Genomic DNA, 24,020 nt, shown 5'->3' on the forward strand with positions numbered 1-24,020 from the left:
GAACATTAACTTCTCTAACTTCTGTTAATGCCCCACCTCCCCTTCGTACCCCATCCGTTATATATCTATTTATTTATTTATTTATTATATATTTCTCTCTCTCTCCTTTTTCTCCCTCCGTCCCTCTCACTATACCCCTTGCTCATCCTTTGTTCCTCCCCCTTTCTTTCTCCCTAGGCTTCTCGTCCCATGATCCTCTCATATCCCTTTTGCCAATCAACTGTCCAGCTCTTGGCTCCATCCCTCCCCGTCCTGTCTTCTCCTATAATTTTGGATCTGCCCCTCCCCCTCTCAAATCTCTTACGATCTCTTCTTTCAGTTAGTCCTGACGAAGGGTCTCAGCCCGAAACGTCGACTGTACCTCTTCCTAGAGATGCTGCCTGGCCTGCTGCGTTCACCAGCAATTTTTATGTGTGTTGCCTATAATTCTTTAGGTGGGGCTTCAGCAATACTAATGTCACCAGCAACATCACTGGAATCAACACCAGCAGACTGCCCACAAAGAAACGACTGTGCTTTTCCATTTTCTTTTAGTTTGCCTTGAAATGCTGTACAATACACATCAATTGAATTACCATGTTGTTCTTTCACTCATTCGGTTAATGAAAAGATGTGCTCTTCGAACTTTTTACTGTCTCTATCATGCTGATATATGGTTTATCACCAGTTTTACGTTTCTTTCGATTATTAAAAACACTTTACTAAACTCATTAACTCATACAATCACTCACACATTTGATCAAACTGACAAAGCGGTCTTCTCTGAAACAGTAGTAGCCATCTTCTGGGTCTCATCCCATACTTTCATAATATCATTTAGAAGCTACAATTCCTTAGATTCAACACTGATGGTATATTTCACCCAGAATTTTTCTATAGTTTTATAAAACTTAAATGTTTCATTTAGGTAAGAGTTCTTAGTACATTTTATGACTTTGGCCACTGTTTTGATTCACTCTTAATTCGTATGTACTTTTTAACTACTTTGAATACAATCCCAAAATATTAATAGTTTACAGCCAAAATTTTAACAGGTTGTATTGCAACCCAAATTTAATTCTTTTTATTCTATGCTCTGCTAGCTTGCACATATTTAAGTTTTCTAAGGTTCATTTTATTATTAAAGTACACAACTCAAAAATTCTTCTTCTCCAGATAGCCACGAAACCAAGAAGAAAGCAAAGAACGGCAGCACTATCATCAAACCCCCAAATTCCTTCTCCCCACACAAAAACAAACAAAAATGGAACAGACACATCAACCACCAAATTCCCGTTTCCTGCATACAAAAAATGAGAAAGATTGGGCAAATAACACAGAATATAAAAAACTATGAGACTGAAAAATGTCTATAGCCTAAGTCCATATTGAAAACACAGAAAACCTGGGTAACATTCTCCAGGTCCAGCATCAGGCCTTTCCCTCTCCACAGCAGAGTGGTCGCACCAGTGATCAAAAGGCAGTCTCTCCTCTCGGCAGCAGAGTGATCCCAACGGCAATCAAAAGGCAGTCTCCCATTTCTGAGCAGAGCAATCGTACCAGCAAACAAAAGTCAGGCAATCAGCGCTCATTTTTCGCATTCGCCTCAATGTTTCAAACTCCCTTGTCGCTTTAATCGGCAAACAATGGAAGCTTTAATTGGCGAAATGGAGTCAAACATCGGATCCCACCCCATAGCTGTCCAGCAGTCTTCTCATCACAAGGTTCACTCATGCTGCCTCCGCCTGCCGGAATCCTCTCGGAGACTGTAGAGTGCTGAAACACCCAAACAATCTCCTACTGACAAATCACAGGCTCCAAAAGTTCCAGAATCACATTTGAGAAGAAACACAAACATAAAAGACATAAAAAGTGAAATATATGGTTTCATGATCTAACCAGAAGGTGCCGACTGATGCAGGCACCATCTTGACCAGAAGTTTTCTCATGCAATCCACTGGCTTGTAGGTACTTAATTATTTTATCCATGCTTCACTGCTTATGCAAATTTAATTTTTGTTGCTCCATGGGCTTGCATATTTAATTAGCGCTCTACGGTAATGCGCCCTACCAGTATGCATTTCATTTTTGCAGATTTATTTTTTTCCTGTCAGACAATAGAGGAACCTGAAATGAAGTTCTTACCCCTTTTGTTTCACACTAAAAACTTCTCGTTTTGTCTTTGAGTGTAAGAAATTCAAAACTTGGAAATATTCTGCTGACTACACCTATTGTTGGATTCTGGTGTTTAAATCCAAGGTTCTTTTGGAAGTCAGGATCAAGACATAAAACTTGTTGCTTCGTGGTTGCTTTATTAGGAGTTGCTAGAACAAAGGGAAGTTGAAACAAACAGGGACAGAGGTCTACTACTTGAAGAAGAGAGAAACTAAAGATGGCACCTAGCATAAAACAGCTACTTTGATACCCAAAGATAAGAAAAAATCCGTTCAAATCTATAGGTAAGGATAAACCAATTAGAAAATACTTAGTCAATACTGCAGTAAAAGTTAATGAATTAGAAAACAATCATTCACTTAATGAAAGAACAAAAAGCTTTCAGAATTATACTTTGTATAGCGTTTACTTCGCATTAACTGTTATGCATATAAAGGCCACTTAAGATACAGACAGACAGACATACTTTATTGATCCCGAGGGAAATTGAGTTTCGTTACAGTTGCACCAACCAAGAATAGAGTGTAAATATCGCAATACAAAACATAAATAATTAAATAATAATATGTAAATTATGCCAGATGGAAATAAATCCAGGACCAGCCTATTGGCTCAGGGTGACTGACCCTCCAAGGCAGGAGTTGTAAAGTTTGATGGCCACAGGCAGGAATGACTTCCTATGATGCTCAGTGTTGAGTCTTGGTGGAATGAGTCTCTGGCTGAATGTACTCCTGTGCCCACCCAGTACATTATGTAGAGGATGGGAGACATTGTCCAAGATGGCATACAAGCAGGTAATTAATTGTTAAATTTCAAAAAAAAACAATGAAAATTAAACAGTCGAATCCAACATCTGAGTTGACTTGATGATCCTTTCCTTCAGAAACATAACCTCAGCAAGATATCTCCAAGGGAAATGCACACAAAAACATAATCAGATGTTATCAATATTCTGTCCTTTGAACTGCAGCAACTTAGTTTGCTCCAACACTTAACAAAGTAGAAAGAAAGTCCCAAATCTTCACTATACAGTATTCTGAATTTTGTTTTTTTTTTGATTTTTGTACTACCTTGTTGTAGTTATGTATAAAATGATCTGTCTGAATGGCATGCAAATAAAAGCTTTTCACTTTCTCTTGGTACATGTGTTTTAAAGAAGTGTAAAACATGTAAATTTGATGTAAACCCAAAAGAGGCTTGATGAAAGTAACAAAAAGTTGGTTTATAGAGACACAGCCTTAAAAAGAAAGGAATTTCCAGGGTTTTGGACCAGTAAGCTACAGGTGCAGTCACCAAAAATTAGGCAAAGTATGTAAAAAATTCCGAATATTTGGAGGATCAAAGGGGGCTTGGAAAATTTTTGGGTTGTAGAATGCAGCACGTAAAGTGAGATGTTGTGAGGAATAAAAAGAGGGAATGTTTAAATTTGAGGCAATAGTGGAGTGGGAGATAAGGTAAGATCAACAAATCTAGGCACGATAAGAACTTTTAGCCAATGAGTTTGAGATCAGGCATGACTATTGTTACAAGTGACAGGACAATATAAACTAATCTGTTGACTTCTGAAAAACACCACTGAGATTATTAAAAGGAATTTGTGACTTAAGAACAATATGCATGCATTTCTAGAGCGTTTTGGAATTTGTCAGTGAAACCAGGACAAGTACATCATGGAAGGGGCAAAGGATTTGACAGGCAAAACCAACAATAATATTCTAGTTTTACAGATGCTTTAGGACTAGCTTTGTGATCCGAGTCACCCTAACCACAAACTGTTCCAGATGCTAACATCCGGGAAATGGTACTGCAGCATAAAAGCTAGGACCAACAGGCTCCGGAACAGTTTCTTCCACCAGGCCGTCAGACTGATTAATTCATGCAGAGACAATTATATTTCTATGTTATATTGACTGTCCTGTTGTACATTCTATTTATTATAAATTACTATAAATTGCACATTGCACATTTAAACAGAGATCCAACTAAAGATTTTTACTCTTCATGTATATGAAGGACGTAAGTAATAAAGACAATTCAATTCAATAAAACAAGAGACCACTTAGAAAACTTTGTTCCTATCTATAAACTTAGCTGTACACTTTTCAACACCTGGAGATTAATAGTTGTTCATACACTTTGCAACTTTACAGTCACCTATCTTCAAATATCTGTATCTGCACGAAGGAGAAGGGAACCAGTTAAGTAATTGATAGAACATCAAAATCACTATCTATGACATGCAGTCAATTACATCCTCTGCATTTTCTCTGTAACTGCAGCATGCTCTGCATTCTGTCTTCATTTCACTACTATGATACAATTGTGCAAGAAATGGTCTGTCTGGATGGTACACAAAACAAAAGCTTTGCACTATGTTTCAGTACATGTGGCAACAGGCCTGAACAACAATAATGGAGAGGAATCTGTGAATCATATCGTGCGGGAGTAGATAGTTTTCGGATAATTGAAAGTTACTGCTGCCATTCAACTCAATATCTAAGGTTTAAGAAAATCTCTGCAGGTGTTTGCATCATTGCCAAAAAAGTACCCAGGTTAATTCATTCTGCAGTAGCTAATCTCTTCCTGATCATTTTGTACTTCTAAACAAGTTTATAAGCTAACTGCTTGAGCACAAGGAATGTTAGACCATAAGACCATAAGATATAGGAGCAGAATTAGGCCATTTGGCCCATCAAGTCTTCTCCGCCATTTCATCATGGCTGATCCATTTTTCCTCTCATCCCCAATCTCCCACCTTCCACCCGTATCCCTTCATACCGTGACCAAAGCTTTGACACTGTATCCAACCAATGAGATCCTGAGGTGGTACAAAGTCATGCAATCACTGGAATGAATTCCAAATATTTGTTTCAAGTGGCCAGGCAGTTGAGACAAACGTCAATCAAGAACTGCTTTGGGTTTTGAAAATTGTAATATGTGCTCCACTCTACTTAATAGCAAGAGTTGGAGAGGATCTGAAGGGCAGACACCTTCTTTGGATGAAGCGTGAAGAGGACTGATGCACATTGTTGCACTGAAACGCAAGATGTTCACAGGGGGTTCATCAGCCCCCTCTTCCGATATCTAAATATCATACCCTCTTTCCCATTCACTATATTCATCAGCAAAAAAAAATTCAGACAAACACCCATGCAACAAATTAGAGGTGTTAATGTCATTAAAGGAATTTCAGTTATTCTCAGCTCCTAAGCTGTACCACAAATGAAGTTTGTGCTCCAATTTTCATTGGAAAGAAATTGATTTTAAAAAATACAGCAATATACAGAATATATGTGTATACACATAGCTGTTGCAGAATCAATCATTGTCTCAATAAATACCTTGATCAGTTTCCAGAATACATGCATTATTCTTGTATTTAAAGATCAGTTTATCACTTGAAATCATGATTAAAAAGTAACTGAGATAACTTACCATGGAATACTCCATTGTCTGACAAGAAGTGTCTACAGTACTGAAGGCCACCTTTTCTGTTCAGAGCCCAGGAGCTCATTGTAAATCAAACTTTCCAAAAATATAGTTAATTGCAATCCAGAATAATGTAACCAAACTGTGAAAGCAAAAAGAAACAAATCATTAAAAATTGCAGAAAATTGGAGACAGTGGAAAAGAATTGGTGGATGGATCTAATGATTTTATTGATTTAGTTTTTGAAACACACCAAAATCATGGCATCCTGTGCATCTTTAGAAACCATTTTGGCTCCAAGTACTTGTGGTCTCTCTTCAAAAGTGTTCAATGAATTATTACTTACAATAGCATTAGGAAAGAATTTTTAAAAGTCCTCAATATCTTAATAATCTAAACACCCAAATTTAAAAGTTATAAACAGTTGTTAATTATAGCAAGGGCATTATATTGTCATAAACCTCAGTGTGATTGTCATCATGAATTTTACATACTTATTAGTTATCCAATTGAAGATTAAATAAAATATTAAGAGGAAATTAAAAGCAAATGAATGAAAATTTATTCAAAAAACAATCAAGATATTTCCTTGAAATTTAGAATATTAATCACAATATTTGAATTAACCATTTCATTATTACTACTCCCAAAAATCTCCCATTCATCAATATATCAGTGCGATCTATAATTCTTAAAGTAACTTTAAATAACATTAACAACAAGAATTCTGCAGATGCTGGAAATTCAAGCAACACACATCGAAGTTGCTGGTGAACGCAGCAGGCCAAGCAGCAACATTTTAAATAACATTAATTGTTTGTGACATGAACACAATTCATTTCAAGAATCTGTTCTAAAGATTTTGCAGCTTTAATGTTAAAAGATCTGTACATCTTCCAAGTCTTTAGCACAAGTAATATTTTGTTGTAGTGTCAATTATTTTAATACAATTAGCTAGTCTACAAAACATTCATTTTTAACTGGACTGGTCATGAATGGCAAAACGTCCAATTGTATCCAATGACCTGTTCTGGAAAACATGTTAATTCCATAGAGGAGTTGATGACAGATCTTATCGAGTTAAACTGCTCTCCACATTTGAACTGTCAACACTCAATGTCTTGCCACAAAATGAACCAGCATTTGGTTGATGTGCTTAGGCATAATGAATGACCATGGAATTTTATTGCAGAAGTAAGTGCCTTTAGAAAAGATGGGCTTTATAAGATCACCTGCGGGTTAGAGGGAGGTAGAATGTTTGTTATTCTATAACTTAGTGAGATGCTTTTTATCCATAGTGTTCACTAGCTCATTTATATCAGTATGCTGAATTTCATGTTTTGTGTTCTTTTGACTTTTATTTTAAAATTTATGGTAATAATATGGTTTAGTCCAAATGTGGGATATTTATTTTTAAAATGTGTACATACATTGCAGGACATTATTTAATATTTTTAATTCTATAATTTGTTCATCTGGAATTCAAATTCTATATCCAAGTACAAATTCGTACTAAAACATAAATATTAGGACAATGCAACACTACAAAAGAAGCTGATATTAATGGACTTTAATGTGGCTTAAATAGATCCCAACAAAGCAGAAAAGAAACAAAAGTGATATGAATTGGTTCAAGCACTCAAGATACTCACAAACACCATCCATAGAAACCTGAGCTTTACTCTTATTCGCCCCTCCCCAGTGAAGAGACTCAGTGTCTGGTTGCATTTGGCATGGTAACCAGCCACATACGCCTCCCTTTTAGCCTCCAAAGTGTGGGAAAGATTAAGCAACAGAACAAGTTTTTCTTGTGTGCCGAATCATCATATTGTGACTTCTACTCCATTGAATTCAATAAAGTTAAAATGTTATGATTTCTTAAACAAAAAGTTGTTTCTAGGGTTATTACGTATGTTGAAGTAATTAACCTTTTGGTTTACAATTTTACATAGTATTTTCCTAAGTTGAATCATATGAATTACAACTTGCAAGCATGCTGGAAACACAAATATTTTTATTAAATAGTGATTGTATCATTTCTAATGTTAAAAACTGTATTAATGAAGCAACTAGGTTTTTGAATTGCATATTAGAAAATTATTCTGTAAAGCACATGCAGCAATAACTCAACTCAGATACAGCAGTTTGCTGGAGCTATGGAAGCAATTTACAGAAAAAACTGCAATTAAATACAAGAAAATGAAGCTTCACAGATGTATTTCAAAACCTATTCAATGCAATGCAGTAAATTGGTAGACTTTATGGACATACAGCATGGAGAATCCCCTAAATCTGAGTATCAGAAGAAGAGTTATGAAGTCACTGCTCATGGTGCATTTACAGTATAAAATATTTACTTGATTTTTTTCCTACTTGACACTGCCTTGTAAACAGATTGAGGTTAGAATTGTAGCATCAAGTGCATAGTAGCTGTAATCTCGGAGGGTAGAGTTCTGGGGACCAGATGGAGACTGATGACATTAATTTAATTACAAACCTAAGCAGCCATTAGAGAGGAAGCCATCATCCCATCTGTTGTTGGATTAAAACTCTACTCCCAGAGGTGAAAAGATAGAGGTTCTAAGTAAAATGCTAATACAGAATGCCAGCCAGCTCCCTGGAGATTTTAGCTCATTCTGCACCTCGCCCTTATTGTAAATCAAAGTGATACAATGTCCATAAAACTCTGTAGTCTTCAATAGTAATTTGAGAGAAAAAAAAACAAAAAGCTTTCTCTTACTACAAGGGCATTCATTACATTGTAGTGTCTTATACAAACTACTTTCTACTGCGTTTTTCTATTACTCACAGATCAAGATTTAACATCTGAAATATGTCCTGTTCAGCAATCTCATTAACACAAATAAGGCTACATCTTACATAGTCAGAATGAAAGTAATTTAACATAGATAGTGAACGTTATAATTATATTCATTGTTGACCACTGCTGTCAAACGGTTCCCAGAGTGAATTCAATCCAATGCCGTGATTTGAACTTGAACTGAATGCAGACAGAAAGTTATAAATGCTATGTTAAAGAAATGCTGAAACTTGGTTTGGAAATCTATTTGGGTAGACCCAAAAATTACCTGGATGATAACTTTATATCATTAAAAAATTAGCACGTTGTCAACAAAGCACAATTCATTAGTTATATTTACTCACAACTACCAAACAATTCTGATGTTTAAAAACAATGCCATTAACCATCATCAATAAAATTAGAAAATTTACAACAAATTGGTCAATAGGCAACATAAACCATTTATTACCATTTGTCATTGCTCATTATCAAACAGGTCCAGATCCAAGCGTTCTTTTCTCAGAGGCTTCATTTTCCCATTTTACTATCTGTGGCTGTCAATGCTTGTTTAAAAATAACATCATGTAAGACAGTGTCCAACTGGACAACTCACTCATATGCCATGGGCTGTGACAATGCACATTATTCACTAAACTGTGGAAATTGAAAACAAATTTCTGTCCAGTATTCTGTGTGCACCAAGCTGCCCTAGACATACAACCCCAAATCTCTTGTTTATTCCTATTTGCCATTTCTCTTTCATTAACCAATTCACAGTCCATGTCAATCAATTAATCCCAATTAATGAACAGTAATCTTACTTTATTGAAAGCCATTCAAAGGTCCAAACTGATCACAGTAACCAGTTCAGTGTTATCTATTCTACTTGTCTTATCCTGAAAAAATTACAACAGATTTGTCCAACATAATTCACCCTTCGGAAATTAATGTTAAGTTGATCCATGGTATTAGTATGATGTTTCCTTTTCCTTTACAATAGATGACAATATTTTCCTACAACTGATGTCATCAATTTTTTACTCTTTTCAGTCCTTTCTTAAATGGTGGGGTTACATTTGCAACTTTCCATCCTATAGGAGTTATTTAAAAACCTGCAGAACTTCAATAGATAAGATACAACGTACAGTGCCTATAAAAAGTATTCACCCCCTTGAAAGTTTTTATGTTTTATTTTTTACAACATTGAATCACAGTGGATTTAATTTGCCTTTTTTTTTACACTGATTAACAGAAAGAGACTCCTTCGTGTCAAAGTGAAAACAGATCTCTGAAATGTGATCTAAATTAGCTACAAACATAAAACCCAAAACAATTGATTACGTTAAGTATTCACTCCCTTTAACATGACATACCAAATCATCACTGGAGCAGCCAACTGGTTTTAGAAGTTACATATTTATTTTAAGTAGTCCTAGCCTATATAAACCTGTGTGCAGTCAAGGTGTTTCAATTGATTGTAATAAAAATACACCTGTATCTAGAAGGTCCAACTGCTGGTGAGTCAGTAGCCCGCCAAAAACTACACCATGAAGACAAAAGGACACTCCAAGCAACGTTGCGAAAAGGTTATTGGAAAACACAAGTCAGGAGGTGGATACAAGAAAATTTCCAAGAAATGAATATTCCTTGGAATACAGTTAAGTTAGAGAATGGCACAGCTGTGAATCTTCCTGGAGCAGGCCATCATCAAAAACTGAGTGACCGTGCAAGAGGAGGACTAGTGAGGAAGGCCACCAAGAGATCTATAACAACTCTGGAGGAGCACAAGCTTCAGTGGCTGAGGTGGGAGAGATTGAACATATAACAACTGTTGCCTGGGTGCTTCACAAGTCGCAGCTTTGTGGGAGAGTGGCAAGGAGAAAGCCATTGTTGAAAAAACTCACATGAACTCTCCATAGCCCTCTTCATCATTGAACATATCTACAAGGAGTCCTGTCGCGGAAAGCAGCATCCATCATCAAGGACCCTCATCATCCAGGTCATGCTCTCTTCTCATTGCAGCCATCGGGAAGGAGGTAAGGAGCCTTTGCTTCCACACCAACAGGTTCAGGAACAGTTATTACCCCTCAATCGTCAGGGTCTTGAACCAGAGTGGATACCTTCACACACACCAGCACTGAACTGATTTCACAACTTACGTACTCATCTTCAAGGACTCTACAACTCATGTTCTCAACATATATTGTTTATTTATTATTGTTTTATTTTCTGTTGTCTTATGCACATGGGTTGTCCATCTTTGTTGTGTGTAGTTCTTTATTAATTTTATTATCTTTCTTTGTATTTACTGTGAATGAGTGAAAGGAAATGAATCTCTGTGTCTTATACAGTGGCATATATGTACTTTGATAAGAAACTTACTTTAAACTTTTACTGTCTATTTTTATGTTTCTTGCTATTCTAGTATTTACTCTTTTGCTTCACTAGATTCTGGATGCTTAAATACTTGGTTTTGGATCAGGCAAACAATCTTATAATTCAATCTTATAATTGTGTGGCCAAGAGTGACATATCACATAAATGTTCCACTTGCACCATGCAAAATTTTCTGATAGTGAATGTTCCCTCTGAGCAATGCCCTCTAACATAATGTAATCAGAAGATTAATAATTTTTTAGCCTAATCTGATTGCAAATATGCTTTTAATACAGCCTTTTCATTGCTGATTTTGTTGCTTCCACACTTGCAAGATTTTTGAAGATAATAGTGAAGTATTTGACAGTCTTTCATTTTTGGAAATGAGTGCATAAAGCCGAGATCATAATTTACTTGGTTTTATCTGGGGGCACATTGGTCAGAGGGGGGAAGAAACACAGCATCTTTGCCCTTCAGCTATGTTTCATTCTGAAACAAAATCAGAAATCCTGGAAGGAGCTCAGCCAAGGACCTCATTTTTGGAAAGAGAAAAAAGCTAAAGTTTCGGAACAGAGACCTTTCCTCAGAACTGATGAAAGTCTGATTGTTTAATCAAATATTTAAAGGCAATAAAACTACCAACAAGCAAAGTTTATGTATTCAGTGGATTCAGTTAATTGGGCCATCGCTTAGTCGGGGCAGCCGCATATTTGGGACAACTCTTAAAGAGCAAAAACTAATTAAAAGAAACAGGCGATCCCTTCATTTATTTGGGACACTCTTCCACTTAATTGGGGCAGGAGACTGTTGCCAAACAGTTTCTAACTAGCATCAGTCATCTACATTTGCATGGCCATTAGACACAATGCCATGCTTTGAATGAAGTTTTTCAAAAGCTGCATGTGTTTGTGTCCAAAAAGCAGCAATTTTTGTCACTGATAGTTGGCGAGAAATAAGCAGTATTTCAAGCGGTTTCAAGCATTCAGACTTGAAGATGCCAGAAATGGTCAGGGGTGAAAATGAAATTATTTCACTTCTTCAACAAGTTAGAATTTGAAGGTATCAACAATCATTATGAATGTTACAATGAAAATGAAGATTTGTAGCATGCAATCACCAACAGCATTTTATGTAAATAGTCTGTTACCTGCACTAGATGTCTGCATTGATTTTGTTCATTTACAGTTAAAAGAACATGACACAGATGAATTTCTCCATCGATAATTATTAGGAACTAATACAGTTTTATAGTACTGCAGTAGCATTGGTAGTGTTCTAATTTGTTCTGTGTTTCATTTAAATACATAATTTTTTTTATACTCAGTTTGTCTTTTTTATTCCTTTTTTAAGTATTTCTGTGAAACTTCGTCAAATTGAGACAGCCGCTTAATTGGGCCAAAGTCTACTGGTTCCAGTGTGTTCCAGTTAACTGGAATCCACTGTATTATTGGAGAAGCTGAGAGCAAATATCCATAGTACAATGCATGTAAAAAAAGAAACCATCTAAGTGTCATATAAACTATCTCCATTACAGACATACAATGTACCTGTGAGGAAAAACAGACTTGGGAAGCAGGGCAGAACATATGTCCTAGTTTAAAAAAAACAAGATGAAAGTGAACTTAGACAAAGAGTTGTAGAAATCCTAGAAATACTATTGCTCTTAGGCAGAAATCACAATGATCATGTGGGTGAAGCCCTGAAAAAAATCCAGATTTCAGGATTTTAGTTTTGTATCAAAACATGCATGACAATTGTTCCACTTGACCATGAAATTTTACTGTGACTGATCACTGCGCATCTGGATGTCCAATCCAGGGAATGTTCTATTCACCCAGTACAAAATCCTCACTGTATAAATTGAAATAAAGTAGTGGCTGAGGAGAGGTGGAAAAGGCTGTTCAAGAAATGGACAAAATGAAAGGAGAGGTAGTACCTTGAAATTAACTGCACTGGGAAAGAAGCAATAACCTGATAAGGAGAGTGAAATACAAGGAAGTGACATATATAATGAGCAGAAATGAGGAAAAGGAGTTTCTCTGTGCTACCTGAGGGAATTATGCTGAATCCCCTTCACTTTATTTTAAGCTGCACTTTCATCTTCCTCCAGGTGTTGTTATTCCACTCGACTGGATGATGTCTCAATTGGATCAGGCGGCTGTTGTGAAAATTGGGACCGTAATAAGATAGAGAGAGCTTGATTTGTGACATGCACATTGAAGCAGATAGTGAAATGTGTTGTTTGTGTCAAATCCCATCAGTGAGGATTGATTGTGCTGGGCAGCCTACAAGTGTCACCATGGTCCAGGTGCCAACATCGTATCCCCACAACTCACTAACCATACCTCTTTGGAAAATGAGAGGAGGAAACTGGAGACCCCGGAGTAAACGTAATGAGGTCAATGTATAAACTTCCTTTAGGTAGCAATGGGAATTGAACCCCAATCAATGACTGCTGGCACCGTAATAGTATTACGCTAACCACTATGGTACTGTGCTATCCAAAAAGTTAACAAAGAAAGCATTGCTAAGAAATCGTTGAGGGATGGGATGGCCTGGGTGGGGAGGTTGGGGGTGGGGGTGGGTGTACAGGTGCAGAAGGGACCCACAATAAACTGGGTGATGGGTGGAATGAGAGTAAAATTCCCGAATGAATTAGGAAAGAAAAGTGCCAGTATCAACTGAATAAGTGCAGGTAGGTAAGTGGTTTATTATTATCACATGTAACAAGATATAGTAAAAAGCTTTTGTTTGTGTGACATCCTGACATATCTTTCCATCTGTACATGTGATAATTGATGAAGGTAGACCTGTGGAGATTGTCTCTCCTGATTTTAATACGTTTTTCAAGGTCCCCTATGGGAAGCTCATCCAAAAGACTGGGATGTGTGGGATCTGCAGTGAACAGGGCAATTAGATCCCAATTGTCTTGCCCGTAGAAACATGCTATGTTGGTACTGGAGTTTCATAGTGACGCTTGTGGGCTGCCTCCAGCACTTCCTTGATGCAAACAATGCATTTCACTGTATGTTTTAATGTTTTGATGTACATAAGAACATAAGAAATAGGAGCAGGAGTAGGCCATGAGGCCCATCGAGCCTGCCCCGCCATTCAATAAGATCATGGCTGATCTGTCCATAAACTCAGCTCCATCTACCTGCCTTTTCTCCATAACCCTTAATTCCCTTACTCTGTAAAAACCTATCTAACTGTTTCTTAAATAAATTTAGTGAAGAAGCCTCAACTGCTTCCCTGGGCAGAGAATTCCACAGATTCACCACTCTCTGGGAAAAACAGTTTCTCCTCATCTCCATCCTAAATCTTCTCCCCTGAACCTTGAGGCAATGTCCACTAGTTCTAGTCTCACCTACGAATGGAAACAACTTTCCTACTTCTATCTTATCTATCCCTTTCAAAATTTTGTATGTTTCTATAAGATCCCCTCTCATTCTTCTGAACTCCAGAGAGTATAGTCCCAGGTGACTCAATCCCTCCTCAACCTGGTGAACCTCCTCTGCACTGCCTCCAAAGCCTGTATATCCCTCCTCAAGTATGAAGACCAGAACTGCACACAGTACTCCAGCTGCAGTCTCACCAGTACCCTGTATAGTTGCAGTATGACCTCCCTACATGTGATAAATAAAGCTAATCTTTAGATTTTTCTCTTCAAGAGTCTTAATAACAGCGGTCAGAAGCTGTCTTTGAGCTTGTAGAATGCATTCTCCAATGTGAATTCATTGGAATTTGGAGTAGAGTAGAAGGTGGAAGAAGGATGTCAGCATGAATTGACAGAAAGTAGGGAAATAAATGCACATCTTCAATTGAGAGTCATAAGAATGCCTTCATGTATTTTAGAAGAAGACTGCGACATGAGTTCAGAAATGGAGTTAGCAACAAGCAGGACTAAAGTATACAACTGAGAAATTTTGTAACTTAGTTCATTTTAGTTTGAGATACAGGACACTAAACATCTCGGACACCTTCAAAAGGTGGCATCCATCATGAAGGCCCCCATCACCCAGGGCATGGTCACTTCTCATTGCTACCATCAAGGAGGAGGTACAGGAGGCTGAAAACACACATTCAATGTTGCAGGAACAGTTTCTTGCCCTCTGGCATCAAATTTATGAATGGACAATGAATCCATGGACACTGCCTCAGAATTTTTTCCTCTTTTTTTGCACTACTTATTTAATTTAATTTTCTTTTTATATATACTTCTTATTGTGATTTGTGGTTTCATTATGTACTGCAATGTATTGCTGCTGCAAAACAACAAATTTCACAACATATTCCAGTGATATTAAACCCAATTCTGATTACCAACATTGGGTAAAATTGCTTTCATATTTGGGAAGTGGTCAAGATGTACAGGAACACATACAAGCATACATGACCACAATAATGGCATACTTCAATGTAGCCAAAACAAAAGGCTTTCTCCTCCCACTTATTCACCAAGATAAATTTATAGTTGTTCCAACTGATCTATATTTTGTTTCTTTTCTATCTGATACAGCCATGAACCGTAAACTGTCACAGCTTGGGAATAGTCTCCACACTGAAAGGAAGATGTCTACAAGTTTGTTCTTCTGTAGAAATGCTCCCAAAAGGCCTGTTATGGATGTGCATACCATTTCTTCACTCCAGTCATAGTCATACTTTATTGATCCCAGGGGAAATTGGTTTTCGCTACAGTTGCACCATAAATAAATAGTAATAAAACCATAAATAATTAAATAGTAATATGTAAATTATGCCAGGAAATAAGTCCAGGACCAGCCTATTGGCTCAGGGTGTCTGACCCTCCAAGGGAGGGGTTGTAAAGTTTGATGGCCACAGGCAGGAATGACTTCCTATGACGCTCTGTGTTGCATCTCGGTGGAATGAGTCTCTGGCTGAATGTACTCCTGTGCCCACCCAGTACATTATGTAGTGGATGGGAAACATTGTCCAAGAAGGCATGCAACTTGGACAGCATCCTCTTTTCAGACACCACCGTGAGAGAGTCCAGTTCCATCCCCACAACTTCACCGGCGTTTCGAATGAGTTTGTTGATTCTGTTGGTGTCTGCTACCCTCAGCCTGCTGCCCCAGCACACAACAGCAAACATGATAGCACTGGCCACCACAGACTCCTAGAACATCTTCAGCATCGTCTGGCAGATGTTAAAGGACCTCAGTCTCCTCAGGAAATAGAGACGCCTCTGACCCTTCTTGTAGACAGCCTCAGTGTTCTTTGCCCAGTCCAGTTTATCGTCAATTCGTATCCCCAGGTATTTGTAATCCTCCACCATGTCCACACTGAACCCCTGGATGGAAACAGGGGTCGCTGGTACCTTAGCTCTCCTCAGGTCTACCACCAGCTCCTTAGTCTTTTTCACATTAAGCTGCAGGTAATTCTGCTCACACCATATGACAAAGTTTCCTACCGTAGCCCTGTACTCAGCCTCATCTCCCTTGCTGATGCATCCAACTATGGCAGAGTCATCAGAAAACTCCATCGCTTCATCCAACTGCTCTGACTATATTTTTGGCGGCTCAACATCATTAGGCAAATGGGACTAACTTGATGGATGCATGGAGAGCATAGATAAATTGGGCCAAAAGGTCTGTTTCCATAATGAATTACTATTAACCATACTATAATCTTTGCATACACCCCCTTCCCCAAACCAACAAACACGGCAGTCCTTCAACCAGACCACTGGCAGACTACCAGTCTATCCATGACAGCTGGCAAACATATTTTTTGGCAGTATAATATATCCTTTAATGACCAAACCCTTCATGCATTGTAAATAAAATAAACCCCTTTTCTCAGTTACAAATTTTATGCACCCATCCCTAAGTTTTCTAACGTATAACATGTGAAGTAAAGCAGGTCTGTGCAATCAATTCCCACACACTAAAGAGAACACATGCCCTTGAGATTTAGGAAACTGCAACTCAGATCAAATCCTGGTGTGTAACATCAGTCAACTGGAACCAAGTAAACTAGCAGAACAGAAGGGTATCAGTAACTTTAAGGTCTTAAGGGAGGTTCCATTTGCTCTCAGCAACAAAATGGAAGGCAAGTTAAAACAATCTATGCTATTGTATAACATTCAGTGGTAAAAATCTTTTACCACACTTCTAATGCAATAGTAAGTTACAATAGTTTGAATAGAAACAATGCTGTTTGATCCACTGGGACAAGTATAGATAATAAATGGAGTTGTAGAGCAACAAAGAGTCTTGTTCAATGAGCTGTAAGTAGCAAGTCTAGTTTCAATAATCGTCTATATGTTAAGGTACAGAATGGGAGTACTATTTTTGTAAAATGGATCAAGATAATTCTCTTGGCCATAAAGGGCCCTCTTATTTAAAGAGGGCAACAGGCATTTTACATGAAGCGTGTGTAACAACCACTAAAGACAACCAAAGCCAGGCAAAACAAAAGTAGTTATGTCAATTTGCAGCATAAATTCAATACTCAAACCTGTGAGTACTCAGTTAATAATTCCTGTACTCAGACTAGAAGAACCATGCCAAAAATTCAAAAGCATTTATCAGGAAAATGTTGCGTCAAACTGTAACATAAGAACTCAAAGATGGTAATGAGGTCTTTTCAAGTACGTATCAAAATGCTAGTGCAGATTCAGAAACAGAATGTTTTTCAACCACAAATATAAAGACATACTCTATGGGAATAATTGCAAAATCATTGTATTTAGCAATGACTTAGCAAACATCTCAGTTTGTTCTTAATCAATTAAATCCAATGATAGATAGATCTTTTTCTTATAAAAATGGATTAGGAAAACACCAGGCTCTAATCCAGACATTAAGTTTTAAACCTGCACTTCCAGCAACACTGCAGATATGTATTGGTGCAGCTGAAGAGAGTGATCTATTGAGACAATCCTCTCCTCTTTGTTTCAAAGATTTTGATCACATGACTGACTTAAATTATTGCCCTTTGGGAGTTGAGGATTGTTCCTTTTAGATTGACTATTACAAATTTGCATGAAAATCTCTGCTGCCTTCAGCGTCCAGTTTTTAAGTGATCCCCACCTCTCAAAGCATTCAGTTAACAAGTGCAATGGAGCAGTAGAATCAGACATTCATGTTTGAATCACTAAATCCCATTTCACACAAAAAAAAACAATGCCATTGGATATAATTTTAATACAATTTAATAATAGGTATATTATGAGTTTTATCAAAATTTGAACACTTTCCATATTCAGTTATTATTTAAGTCAAGGTAATTATGTTTAAGTGAAGATTTTAACTGATTTACAAAACAATAGTACATTTTGAAATTGTTTCCATGATTTTACCTTAGTTGTATCTCTGCTCAGTAATTTGTTTAATTTTATGTAGTATCAACTACTTCCTTGAACAGTAAATATTCTACAAAGTTCTGCACTAGAAATTCATGCAAAAGTACAGTGTAGTAATCAATAGAGAATTAATACTGAAACCCAGACTGATGAATCATGGCATGCAGTCTTTTTCCCAGCAAACGTTCCTCCTTTCAATTACATACAAGGAGCAACAAATCAAGAAATAAACTGTTGCTGAAATGTATCCGATTTGAAGCGGAGCTGCAAGCCCTTCCTTCCTTATTGTTTTGCAGGATCAAACACACTTCCAGGGAAATGAAATAAAAAACATACCTCACTCTGCAGTTAAGAACATCTGTGCAATAGTTCTCCTTGTTTCTTCACACAGAAATGTTTAAAGTTGAAAAAAGCCAAACACTCCAAACATGGACCCCTCACTGGAGGACAAGTTAATTGTGAGCCGTAGAATCTGTAATGTGCCGCCACAACCTGCTTTCTCATTCAAACACACAATTACAGCCTGTGGGCAGGCTAGAAGATGAGGACTGGAATTCAGGAATGGGAGCAGTATATTCTCATTAACTCCAGCGTTCTCTTGCTAATCTTAGTTTGAGACCTGATTCCCCAAATATCTATCCTAGCTCTCATATTAGAATTATTTTCTCTGGTTCATCATTAAATAATTTTATCATGTTTGAAGCCACTTGAAATTTGTCTTCTAATTTATATCAACATTATCCAAACCAAAAGCTATTGGTCTTTTTAAACTAAAGTGAGAAACTAATTCTAAAAAGTTCACCCTCCCTTCATCAATTACATTTCAGATTGGATTTGATGACCAAGATTTGTTTTAAACTATTAAAAATCGATGCTAAAATCATGGAATCAGAAAATATAGATCCACATTCCCGAAACTGATACTATTCTAGATCCATACAGGGTTCTATAAATTTTCCATCAGATTAATTCAGAGCAAAATCAAAAATTGCAAATCCAGTCCTAGCATTACACACTGTTTCGCAATAATAGTGATCTGCTGCATGATTCTGCACATGGAACTCATAAGAGAAAAACATATTACAATCCAAAATCTGAAATTATAAACAAAATTATTAAGCATGGTTACTTTATTAATCTGTACTAGATTACCTCATCTTCCTGAAGAAAATGCATCATGTAATTTCATACACACAATTCAACTGTTCATTTAAATGATATAGAACACACCATAAAAGAAATGTAGTGTAGCTGTGGGCAGAGAGTACTAGAGACAAGGGTCCGATCCTGACCTCAAGTGCTGAATGCATGAAGTTTGCTCATTTTCCTGTTACCTTATAGGTTTCTCCTGGGTGTTCTGGTTGACTCCCACATCCTAAAGACGGGCAGGTGATCGGTTAACAAGCCACTGTAAATTGCCCTATTGAGTAGTAGTATTTGGGGGAAGTTGATTAGAAGGTGAGGGGAAAGAGTAGGATTAACGTAAGAATAGTGTAAATGGTTTGTTGATAGCTAACATGGGCCAAATGGCCTATTTCCATTCTGTATTTACGATTATATGACACTTGAATGACTCGAAACTAAAGCTCCCAGTAATAAAATCCAGGAGTCCTGAAGAAGGGTCTTGACCCAAAACAGCGACTGCTTGTTCATTTCCATACATGCTGCCTGACCTGCTGATTGCTTCCAGCATGTTGTGCATATTACTCACCTCGGTTAAATATTTTACCTGTATTTGTATGGTTTGACTATAAAAATCTTTGACTAGTTCTATTACTTATTAATTCAGTGAAAGATTGCTTTCCAGTATACCATCTCTGTTTTGTACTACAGAGGACACGTTGTTAAGAAAAAAAAAGTATTTACTACACGGTATTGTTTTCTTTGATTCTTTCACATTGTTACAGTTATTGAATGAATGCCATGGTTTCAGTCCCACCTCTCTGAGTTCTAACTGCCCATGGCTGGGTAGTTCAAAGTCTTATACGCTCACTAATCAGATTTCAATACACCTTCCATTTCAAATACATCCACCAATGGGAACAGGCAAATGCAGCTTTCGTCATGGTTATTAGCACAACAATAAAGCCTTTTGTTTTATTTTGTATTCACTTCAGATTGCTTGGAGTAGGAAATCTGGAACCTCTATTTACATTTGAAGGTATTGCTTGCCAAACTGCTTCTCCCAAGTTTATTACTCTTCTACCTGTATTTTTACTGTTGCAACTAGGTATTCTGCATTCATTTCTTTCTGTTCTCAAAAACAATCACTATTTTGTTTATTATCCCATTCTTTTCTCCATGTTATCTATTCTTTACTGTTCAATGTTGCCTATATAGCTGGATGTTGAGAGAGAAGAGCCTGAGTTAAATCACCATGCAGTTTACCTTAACTCTCTTCAATGGAAATATCTGTCTTCCAGAGTTCTGAATTGGCAACAAATTTAAATAAAAATTACCATACTTTCTTGGTGAAATTGAGTAAGTGTTTGACTACACACTTTACTCACCTTGAGATGAAGGTAGCTTTTGAATAATAGGGAACAAAGTAATCTTTTTCTTTACTGACCAAGAATATTTTGAAACAATGCAATAGGTAAACATGATATAACCACCAGTTGTACTCAGAATTATTGTCTTATATGATGTGAAATTTGTTATTTTGTAGCAGCAGTAGAGTTACTATTATTATAATTTTAAATTATTATAAATTACAAACTAAATAAATTGTGCTTAAAAGAGGGATAATAGAATAATGTTCACAGCTTAGTAGATAATTCAGAAATCTGATGGTGGAGGGGAAGGAGTTGCATCTGTATAGTCGAGTGTGGGCCTTCAGGCTCCTGTACCTCCTCCCTGATGGTAGTAACATGTCCCAGATGACAAGGGTCCTTAATGATGGATGTCAGCTTCTTGAGGCACCTCTCAATGGTGGGAAGGGTTGTGCCTATGATGGAGCTGGCAGAGCTGGCTGCAGCCTCCTGTGGTCTCTGCTAGCCGGGGATATGGGCCATTGGAGATCACTCAGCTGAGACCCAGTGGAGACTAGCGGCCAGCACGACAGCCAACCAATCAGAACAACGAGTTGGACTAATATAAACGCAAGCACTGGACAGAAACAACACTCGATTGCGCACTGATGATGTCACCTCAACTGGTGACAAAATATTTGCGACCTAGCCTCCAGGCTCGGCACAACCCTACAAACATAAAGAACCATTAAATCCTGCTCTTTGCCTCAGTTTTCTAAGATCATCTTCTGTTCTAGAGTTTACTCTACGTAGCAAGATGAAACATGGACACCAAGGAAGGATGTTCTGTAGGTAGTGGACTTAAGAAAGATGATGCTGCAATATCGTTCATATTAAGGATCTACAAATCTTTCGATGCCAGTTTACATGATCTGAAAGCCAAAACCAGCACAAATTTTAATAACATTAAGCCCTTTATCTTGAAAATTTTAAATAAGAACAAGTGAGCGTCTGGACCACTTGCTAATTGGGGATATGCTGACAATGTCCATGCCTTCTTTTGACATGAATAAAGCTCTCAGAAATAGGTGTGCTTAATTCTGAGATTGATTCAGCCATAACCTGCTCAAAGTCTGCAGCACAAGATTTTTAACTGGCAGCCAGTCAAAGCCAATAAAAAATTAGAACAAGGTCAGAAATTCTTTACCATCTGTTCTTTACAAGATTCTGTCCAACGTTATCACTGACCAATTCAAATCTGCTCTGAGACAGATCAGACCAAACAGGAAAATCAATTATAGACTTGTGCTATTCAGGCAGACAACTTATGATGAGGGTGTGATCATTTGCTTCATCTCTTTGATCATAAGTACCTGGCTAGAGTATGGCATTAGCTCATGATGGACTTATTCTTCAGAAATGAACGTTTGAAGAGGGAATCTGCAATTGGATACAATGGTCCAGATTCTCAGACAATCCAGATTAATGGGTCAGAAACAGAAGACTTCCCAATTAAATCTGGAGTTATGCAAGGCTACCCTTGTTCTTCTCTCTTAGTAGTGTGTTTCATGAAATGTGTTTACCAAATCCAACAGGAAGGATGTGGACTTAAGAGGGATTAATATCTCAGAGATGTGAAGCACTCAGTCTCAAAGCCTCCTTATGTGGGTATCATTACTATCTCTTTTTTGGATATATCAGAGAACTAAATATAACACCAAGTGTGACTCAGGGAAAACCCTGAAGATGATTGAAGGCATTCTCATGCTTTTTGGGGATGGTTCAGGCAAGGTGCACTGGTGATAGATACATCAGAATCACAGATTTATTATCACTTACATATATTGTGAAATTTGTTGTTTTGCAGTAACAGTACATTACAAAACATAAAAATTATGATCAGTTATAAAAATAAATAGTGTAAAGGTCCTGTTCATGGACCATTCAGAACTCTGATGGTGGAGGGAAAGAGCTGTGTAAAATGTTGAGTATGGATATTCAGGTTCCTGTACCTCCTCCCAATGGTACTAGTATGAAAAGGGCATATCCAGAATACTGAGGGTCCTTAATGATGGGTGCCACCTTTTTGAAGCACCAACTTCTGAAGATGTCCTCAGGAGGGCTGTACCCATGAGGGAACTAACTGAGTATGCAAACTCCTACAGCCCAGTGCAATCCTGTGCATCTGGGGGCTCCATACTAAGCTGTGATGTAACCAGTCAGAATGCTCTACACAGTATATCTGTAGAAATTTCCAAGAATCTTTGGTGACATACTAAACCTTCTCAAACTTCTAATGAAGTAGAGCCATTGCATCAATGTGTTTGGCCAGAATAAATCAAATCAAATCAAATCGAGTTTAATTATCATTCAAACCATACATGGATACAGTTAAACGAGACAGTTTCCTCTGGGGCCAAGGTGCTTAACATACATTCAAATTAGCGAGAGAGAGAAAAAACACTCATCGTTAAGCAAGAAACACACATATATAGTCCAAGACCCTGAGTGACATGCAAATTAATGGTACAACTCTTGGCAATCCAGCCTGTCATTCCACTGTCAAATACTGGAGGGTAGCACCGATGGGAGAGGCCAGCCTGCATGGACATAATGCTACACCGCCTCCGTTGACTACTCACCTGGACTGTAGCAGCAGGCAAGCCCACGGCTAGAAACCTAGTCCTCGCTACAACCAAGGCCACGCTGCTGCCTCGTCACCTGTCTCACCACCAAAAAAGGGAAACAGGCCTGTGGTATCTTACATTATAAATATCCAACAAGGTCTTGCAATTGTAAGCAAAATGCCCAAGACTGTCACAGTTACACTGCATGCTGGTTTTGTGCACCAACTCTAATGCCTTCGAGTAGCAGGTGGCAATGCAGTCTGCACCTAGGTCAGCTCCTCTGAACTCTCTCTGGCCCATCCACCGGCTTCTCTTTCTCTAACTCAGTCATCGGCTTCTCCTCCAACCCAATCACCAGCTTCTCCTTCTCCAACCCATCCGCTGACTTCTCCTTCTCCAACTCAGTCATCGGCTTCTCCTTCTCCAACCCAATCGCCGACTTCTCCTTCTCCAACCCAATCACCAGCTTCTCCTTCTCCAACCCAATCGCCGACTTCTCCTTCTCCAACCCAATCACCAGCTTCTCCTTCTCCAACCCAATCACCAGCTTCTCCTTCTCCAACCCAATCGCCAACTTCTCCTTCTCCAACCCAATCACCAGCTTTTCCTTCTCCAACCCAATCGCCGACTTCTCCTTCTCCAACCCATCCGCTGGCTTCTCCTTCTCCAACCCATCCACCGGCTTCTCTTTCTCCAACCCGTCTGCTGACTTCTCCTTCTCCAACCCAATCACCGGCCTCTCCTTCTCCAACCCGTCCACTGTCTTCTCCTTCTCCAACCCATCCACCAGCTTCTCCTTCGCCGACCCAATTGCCGGCTTCTCCTTCTCTGAG

The 24,020-nt window shown here is 38.0% G+C and overlaps 1 protein-coding gene across 1 annotated transcript in view; it reads right to left on the bottom strand.

Annotated features, from left to right (window-relative positions):
* Positions 1–18,546, bottom strand: part of plch1 (phospholipase C, eta 1) — a 101,588-nt gene extending 83,042 nt beyond the window's left edge. The window contains exons 1-2 of the mRNA XM_063044869.1: positions 18,426–18,546; positions 5,590–5,725 (exon numbers count right to left, since the gene is read on the bottom strand). Coding sequence (XP_062900939.1) covers positions 5,590–5,668 — 79 coding nt within the window. The 5' untranslated portion in view covers positions 5,669–5,725; positions 18,426–18,546. The remainder of the gene's footprint in view (positions 1–5,589; positions 5,726–18,425) is intronic.
* Between the last annotated feature and the right edge of the window lie 5,474 nt (positions 18,547–24,020).

Source organism: Mobula hypostoma, chromosome 4 (assembly GCF_963921235.1).
Source record: "Mobula hypostoma chromosome 4, sMobHyp1.1, whole genome shotgun sequence".
In the NCBI taxonomy this organism is placed as follows: domain Eukaryota; kingdom Metazoa; phylum Chordata; class Chondrichthyes; order Myliobatiformes; family Myliobatidae; genus Mobula; species Mobula hypostoma.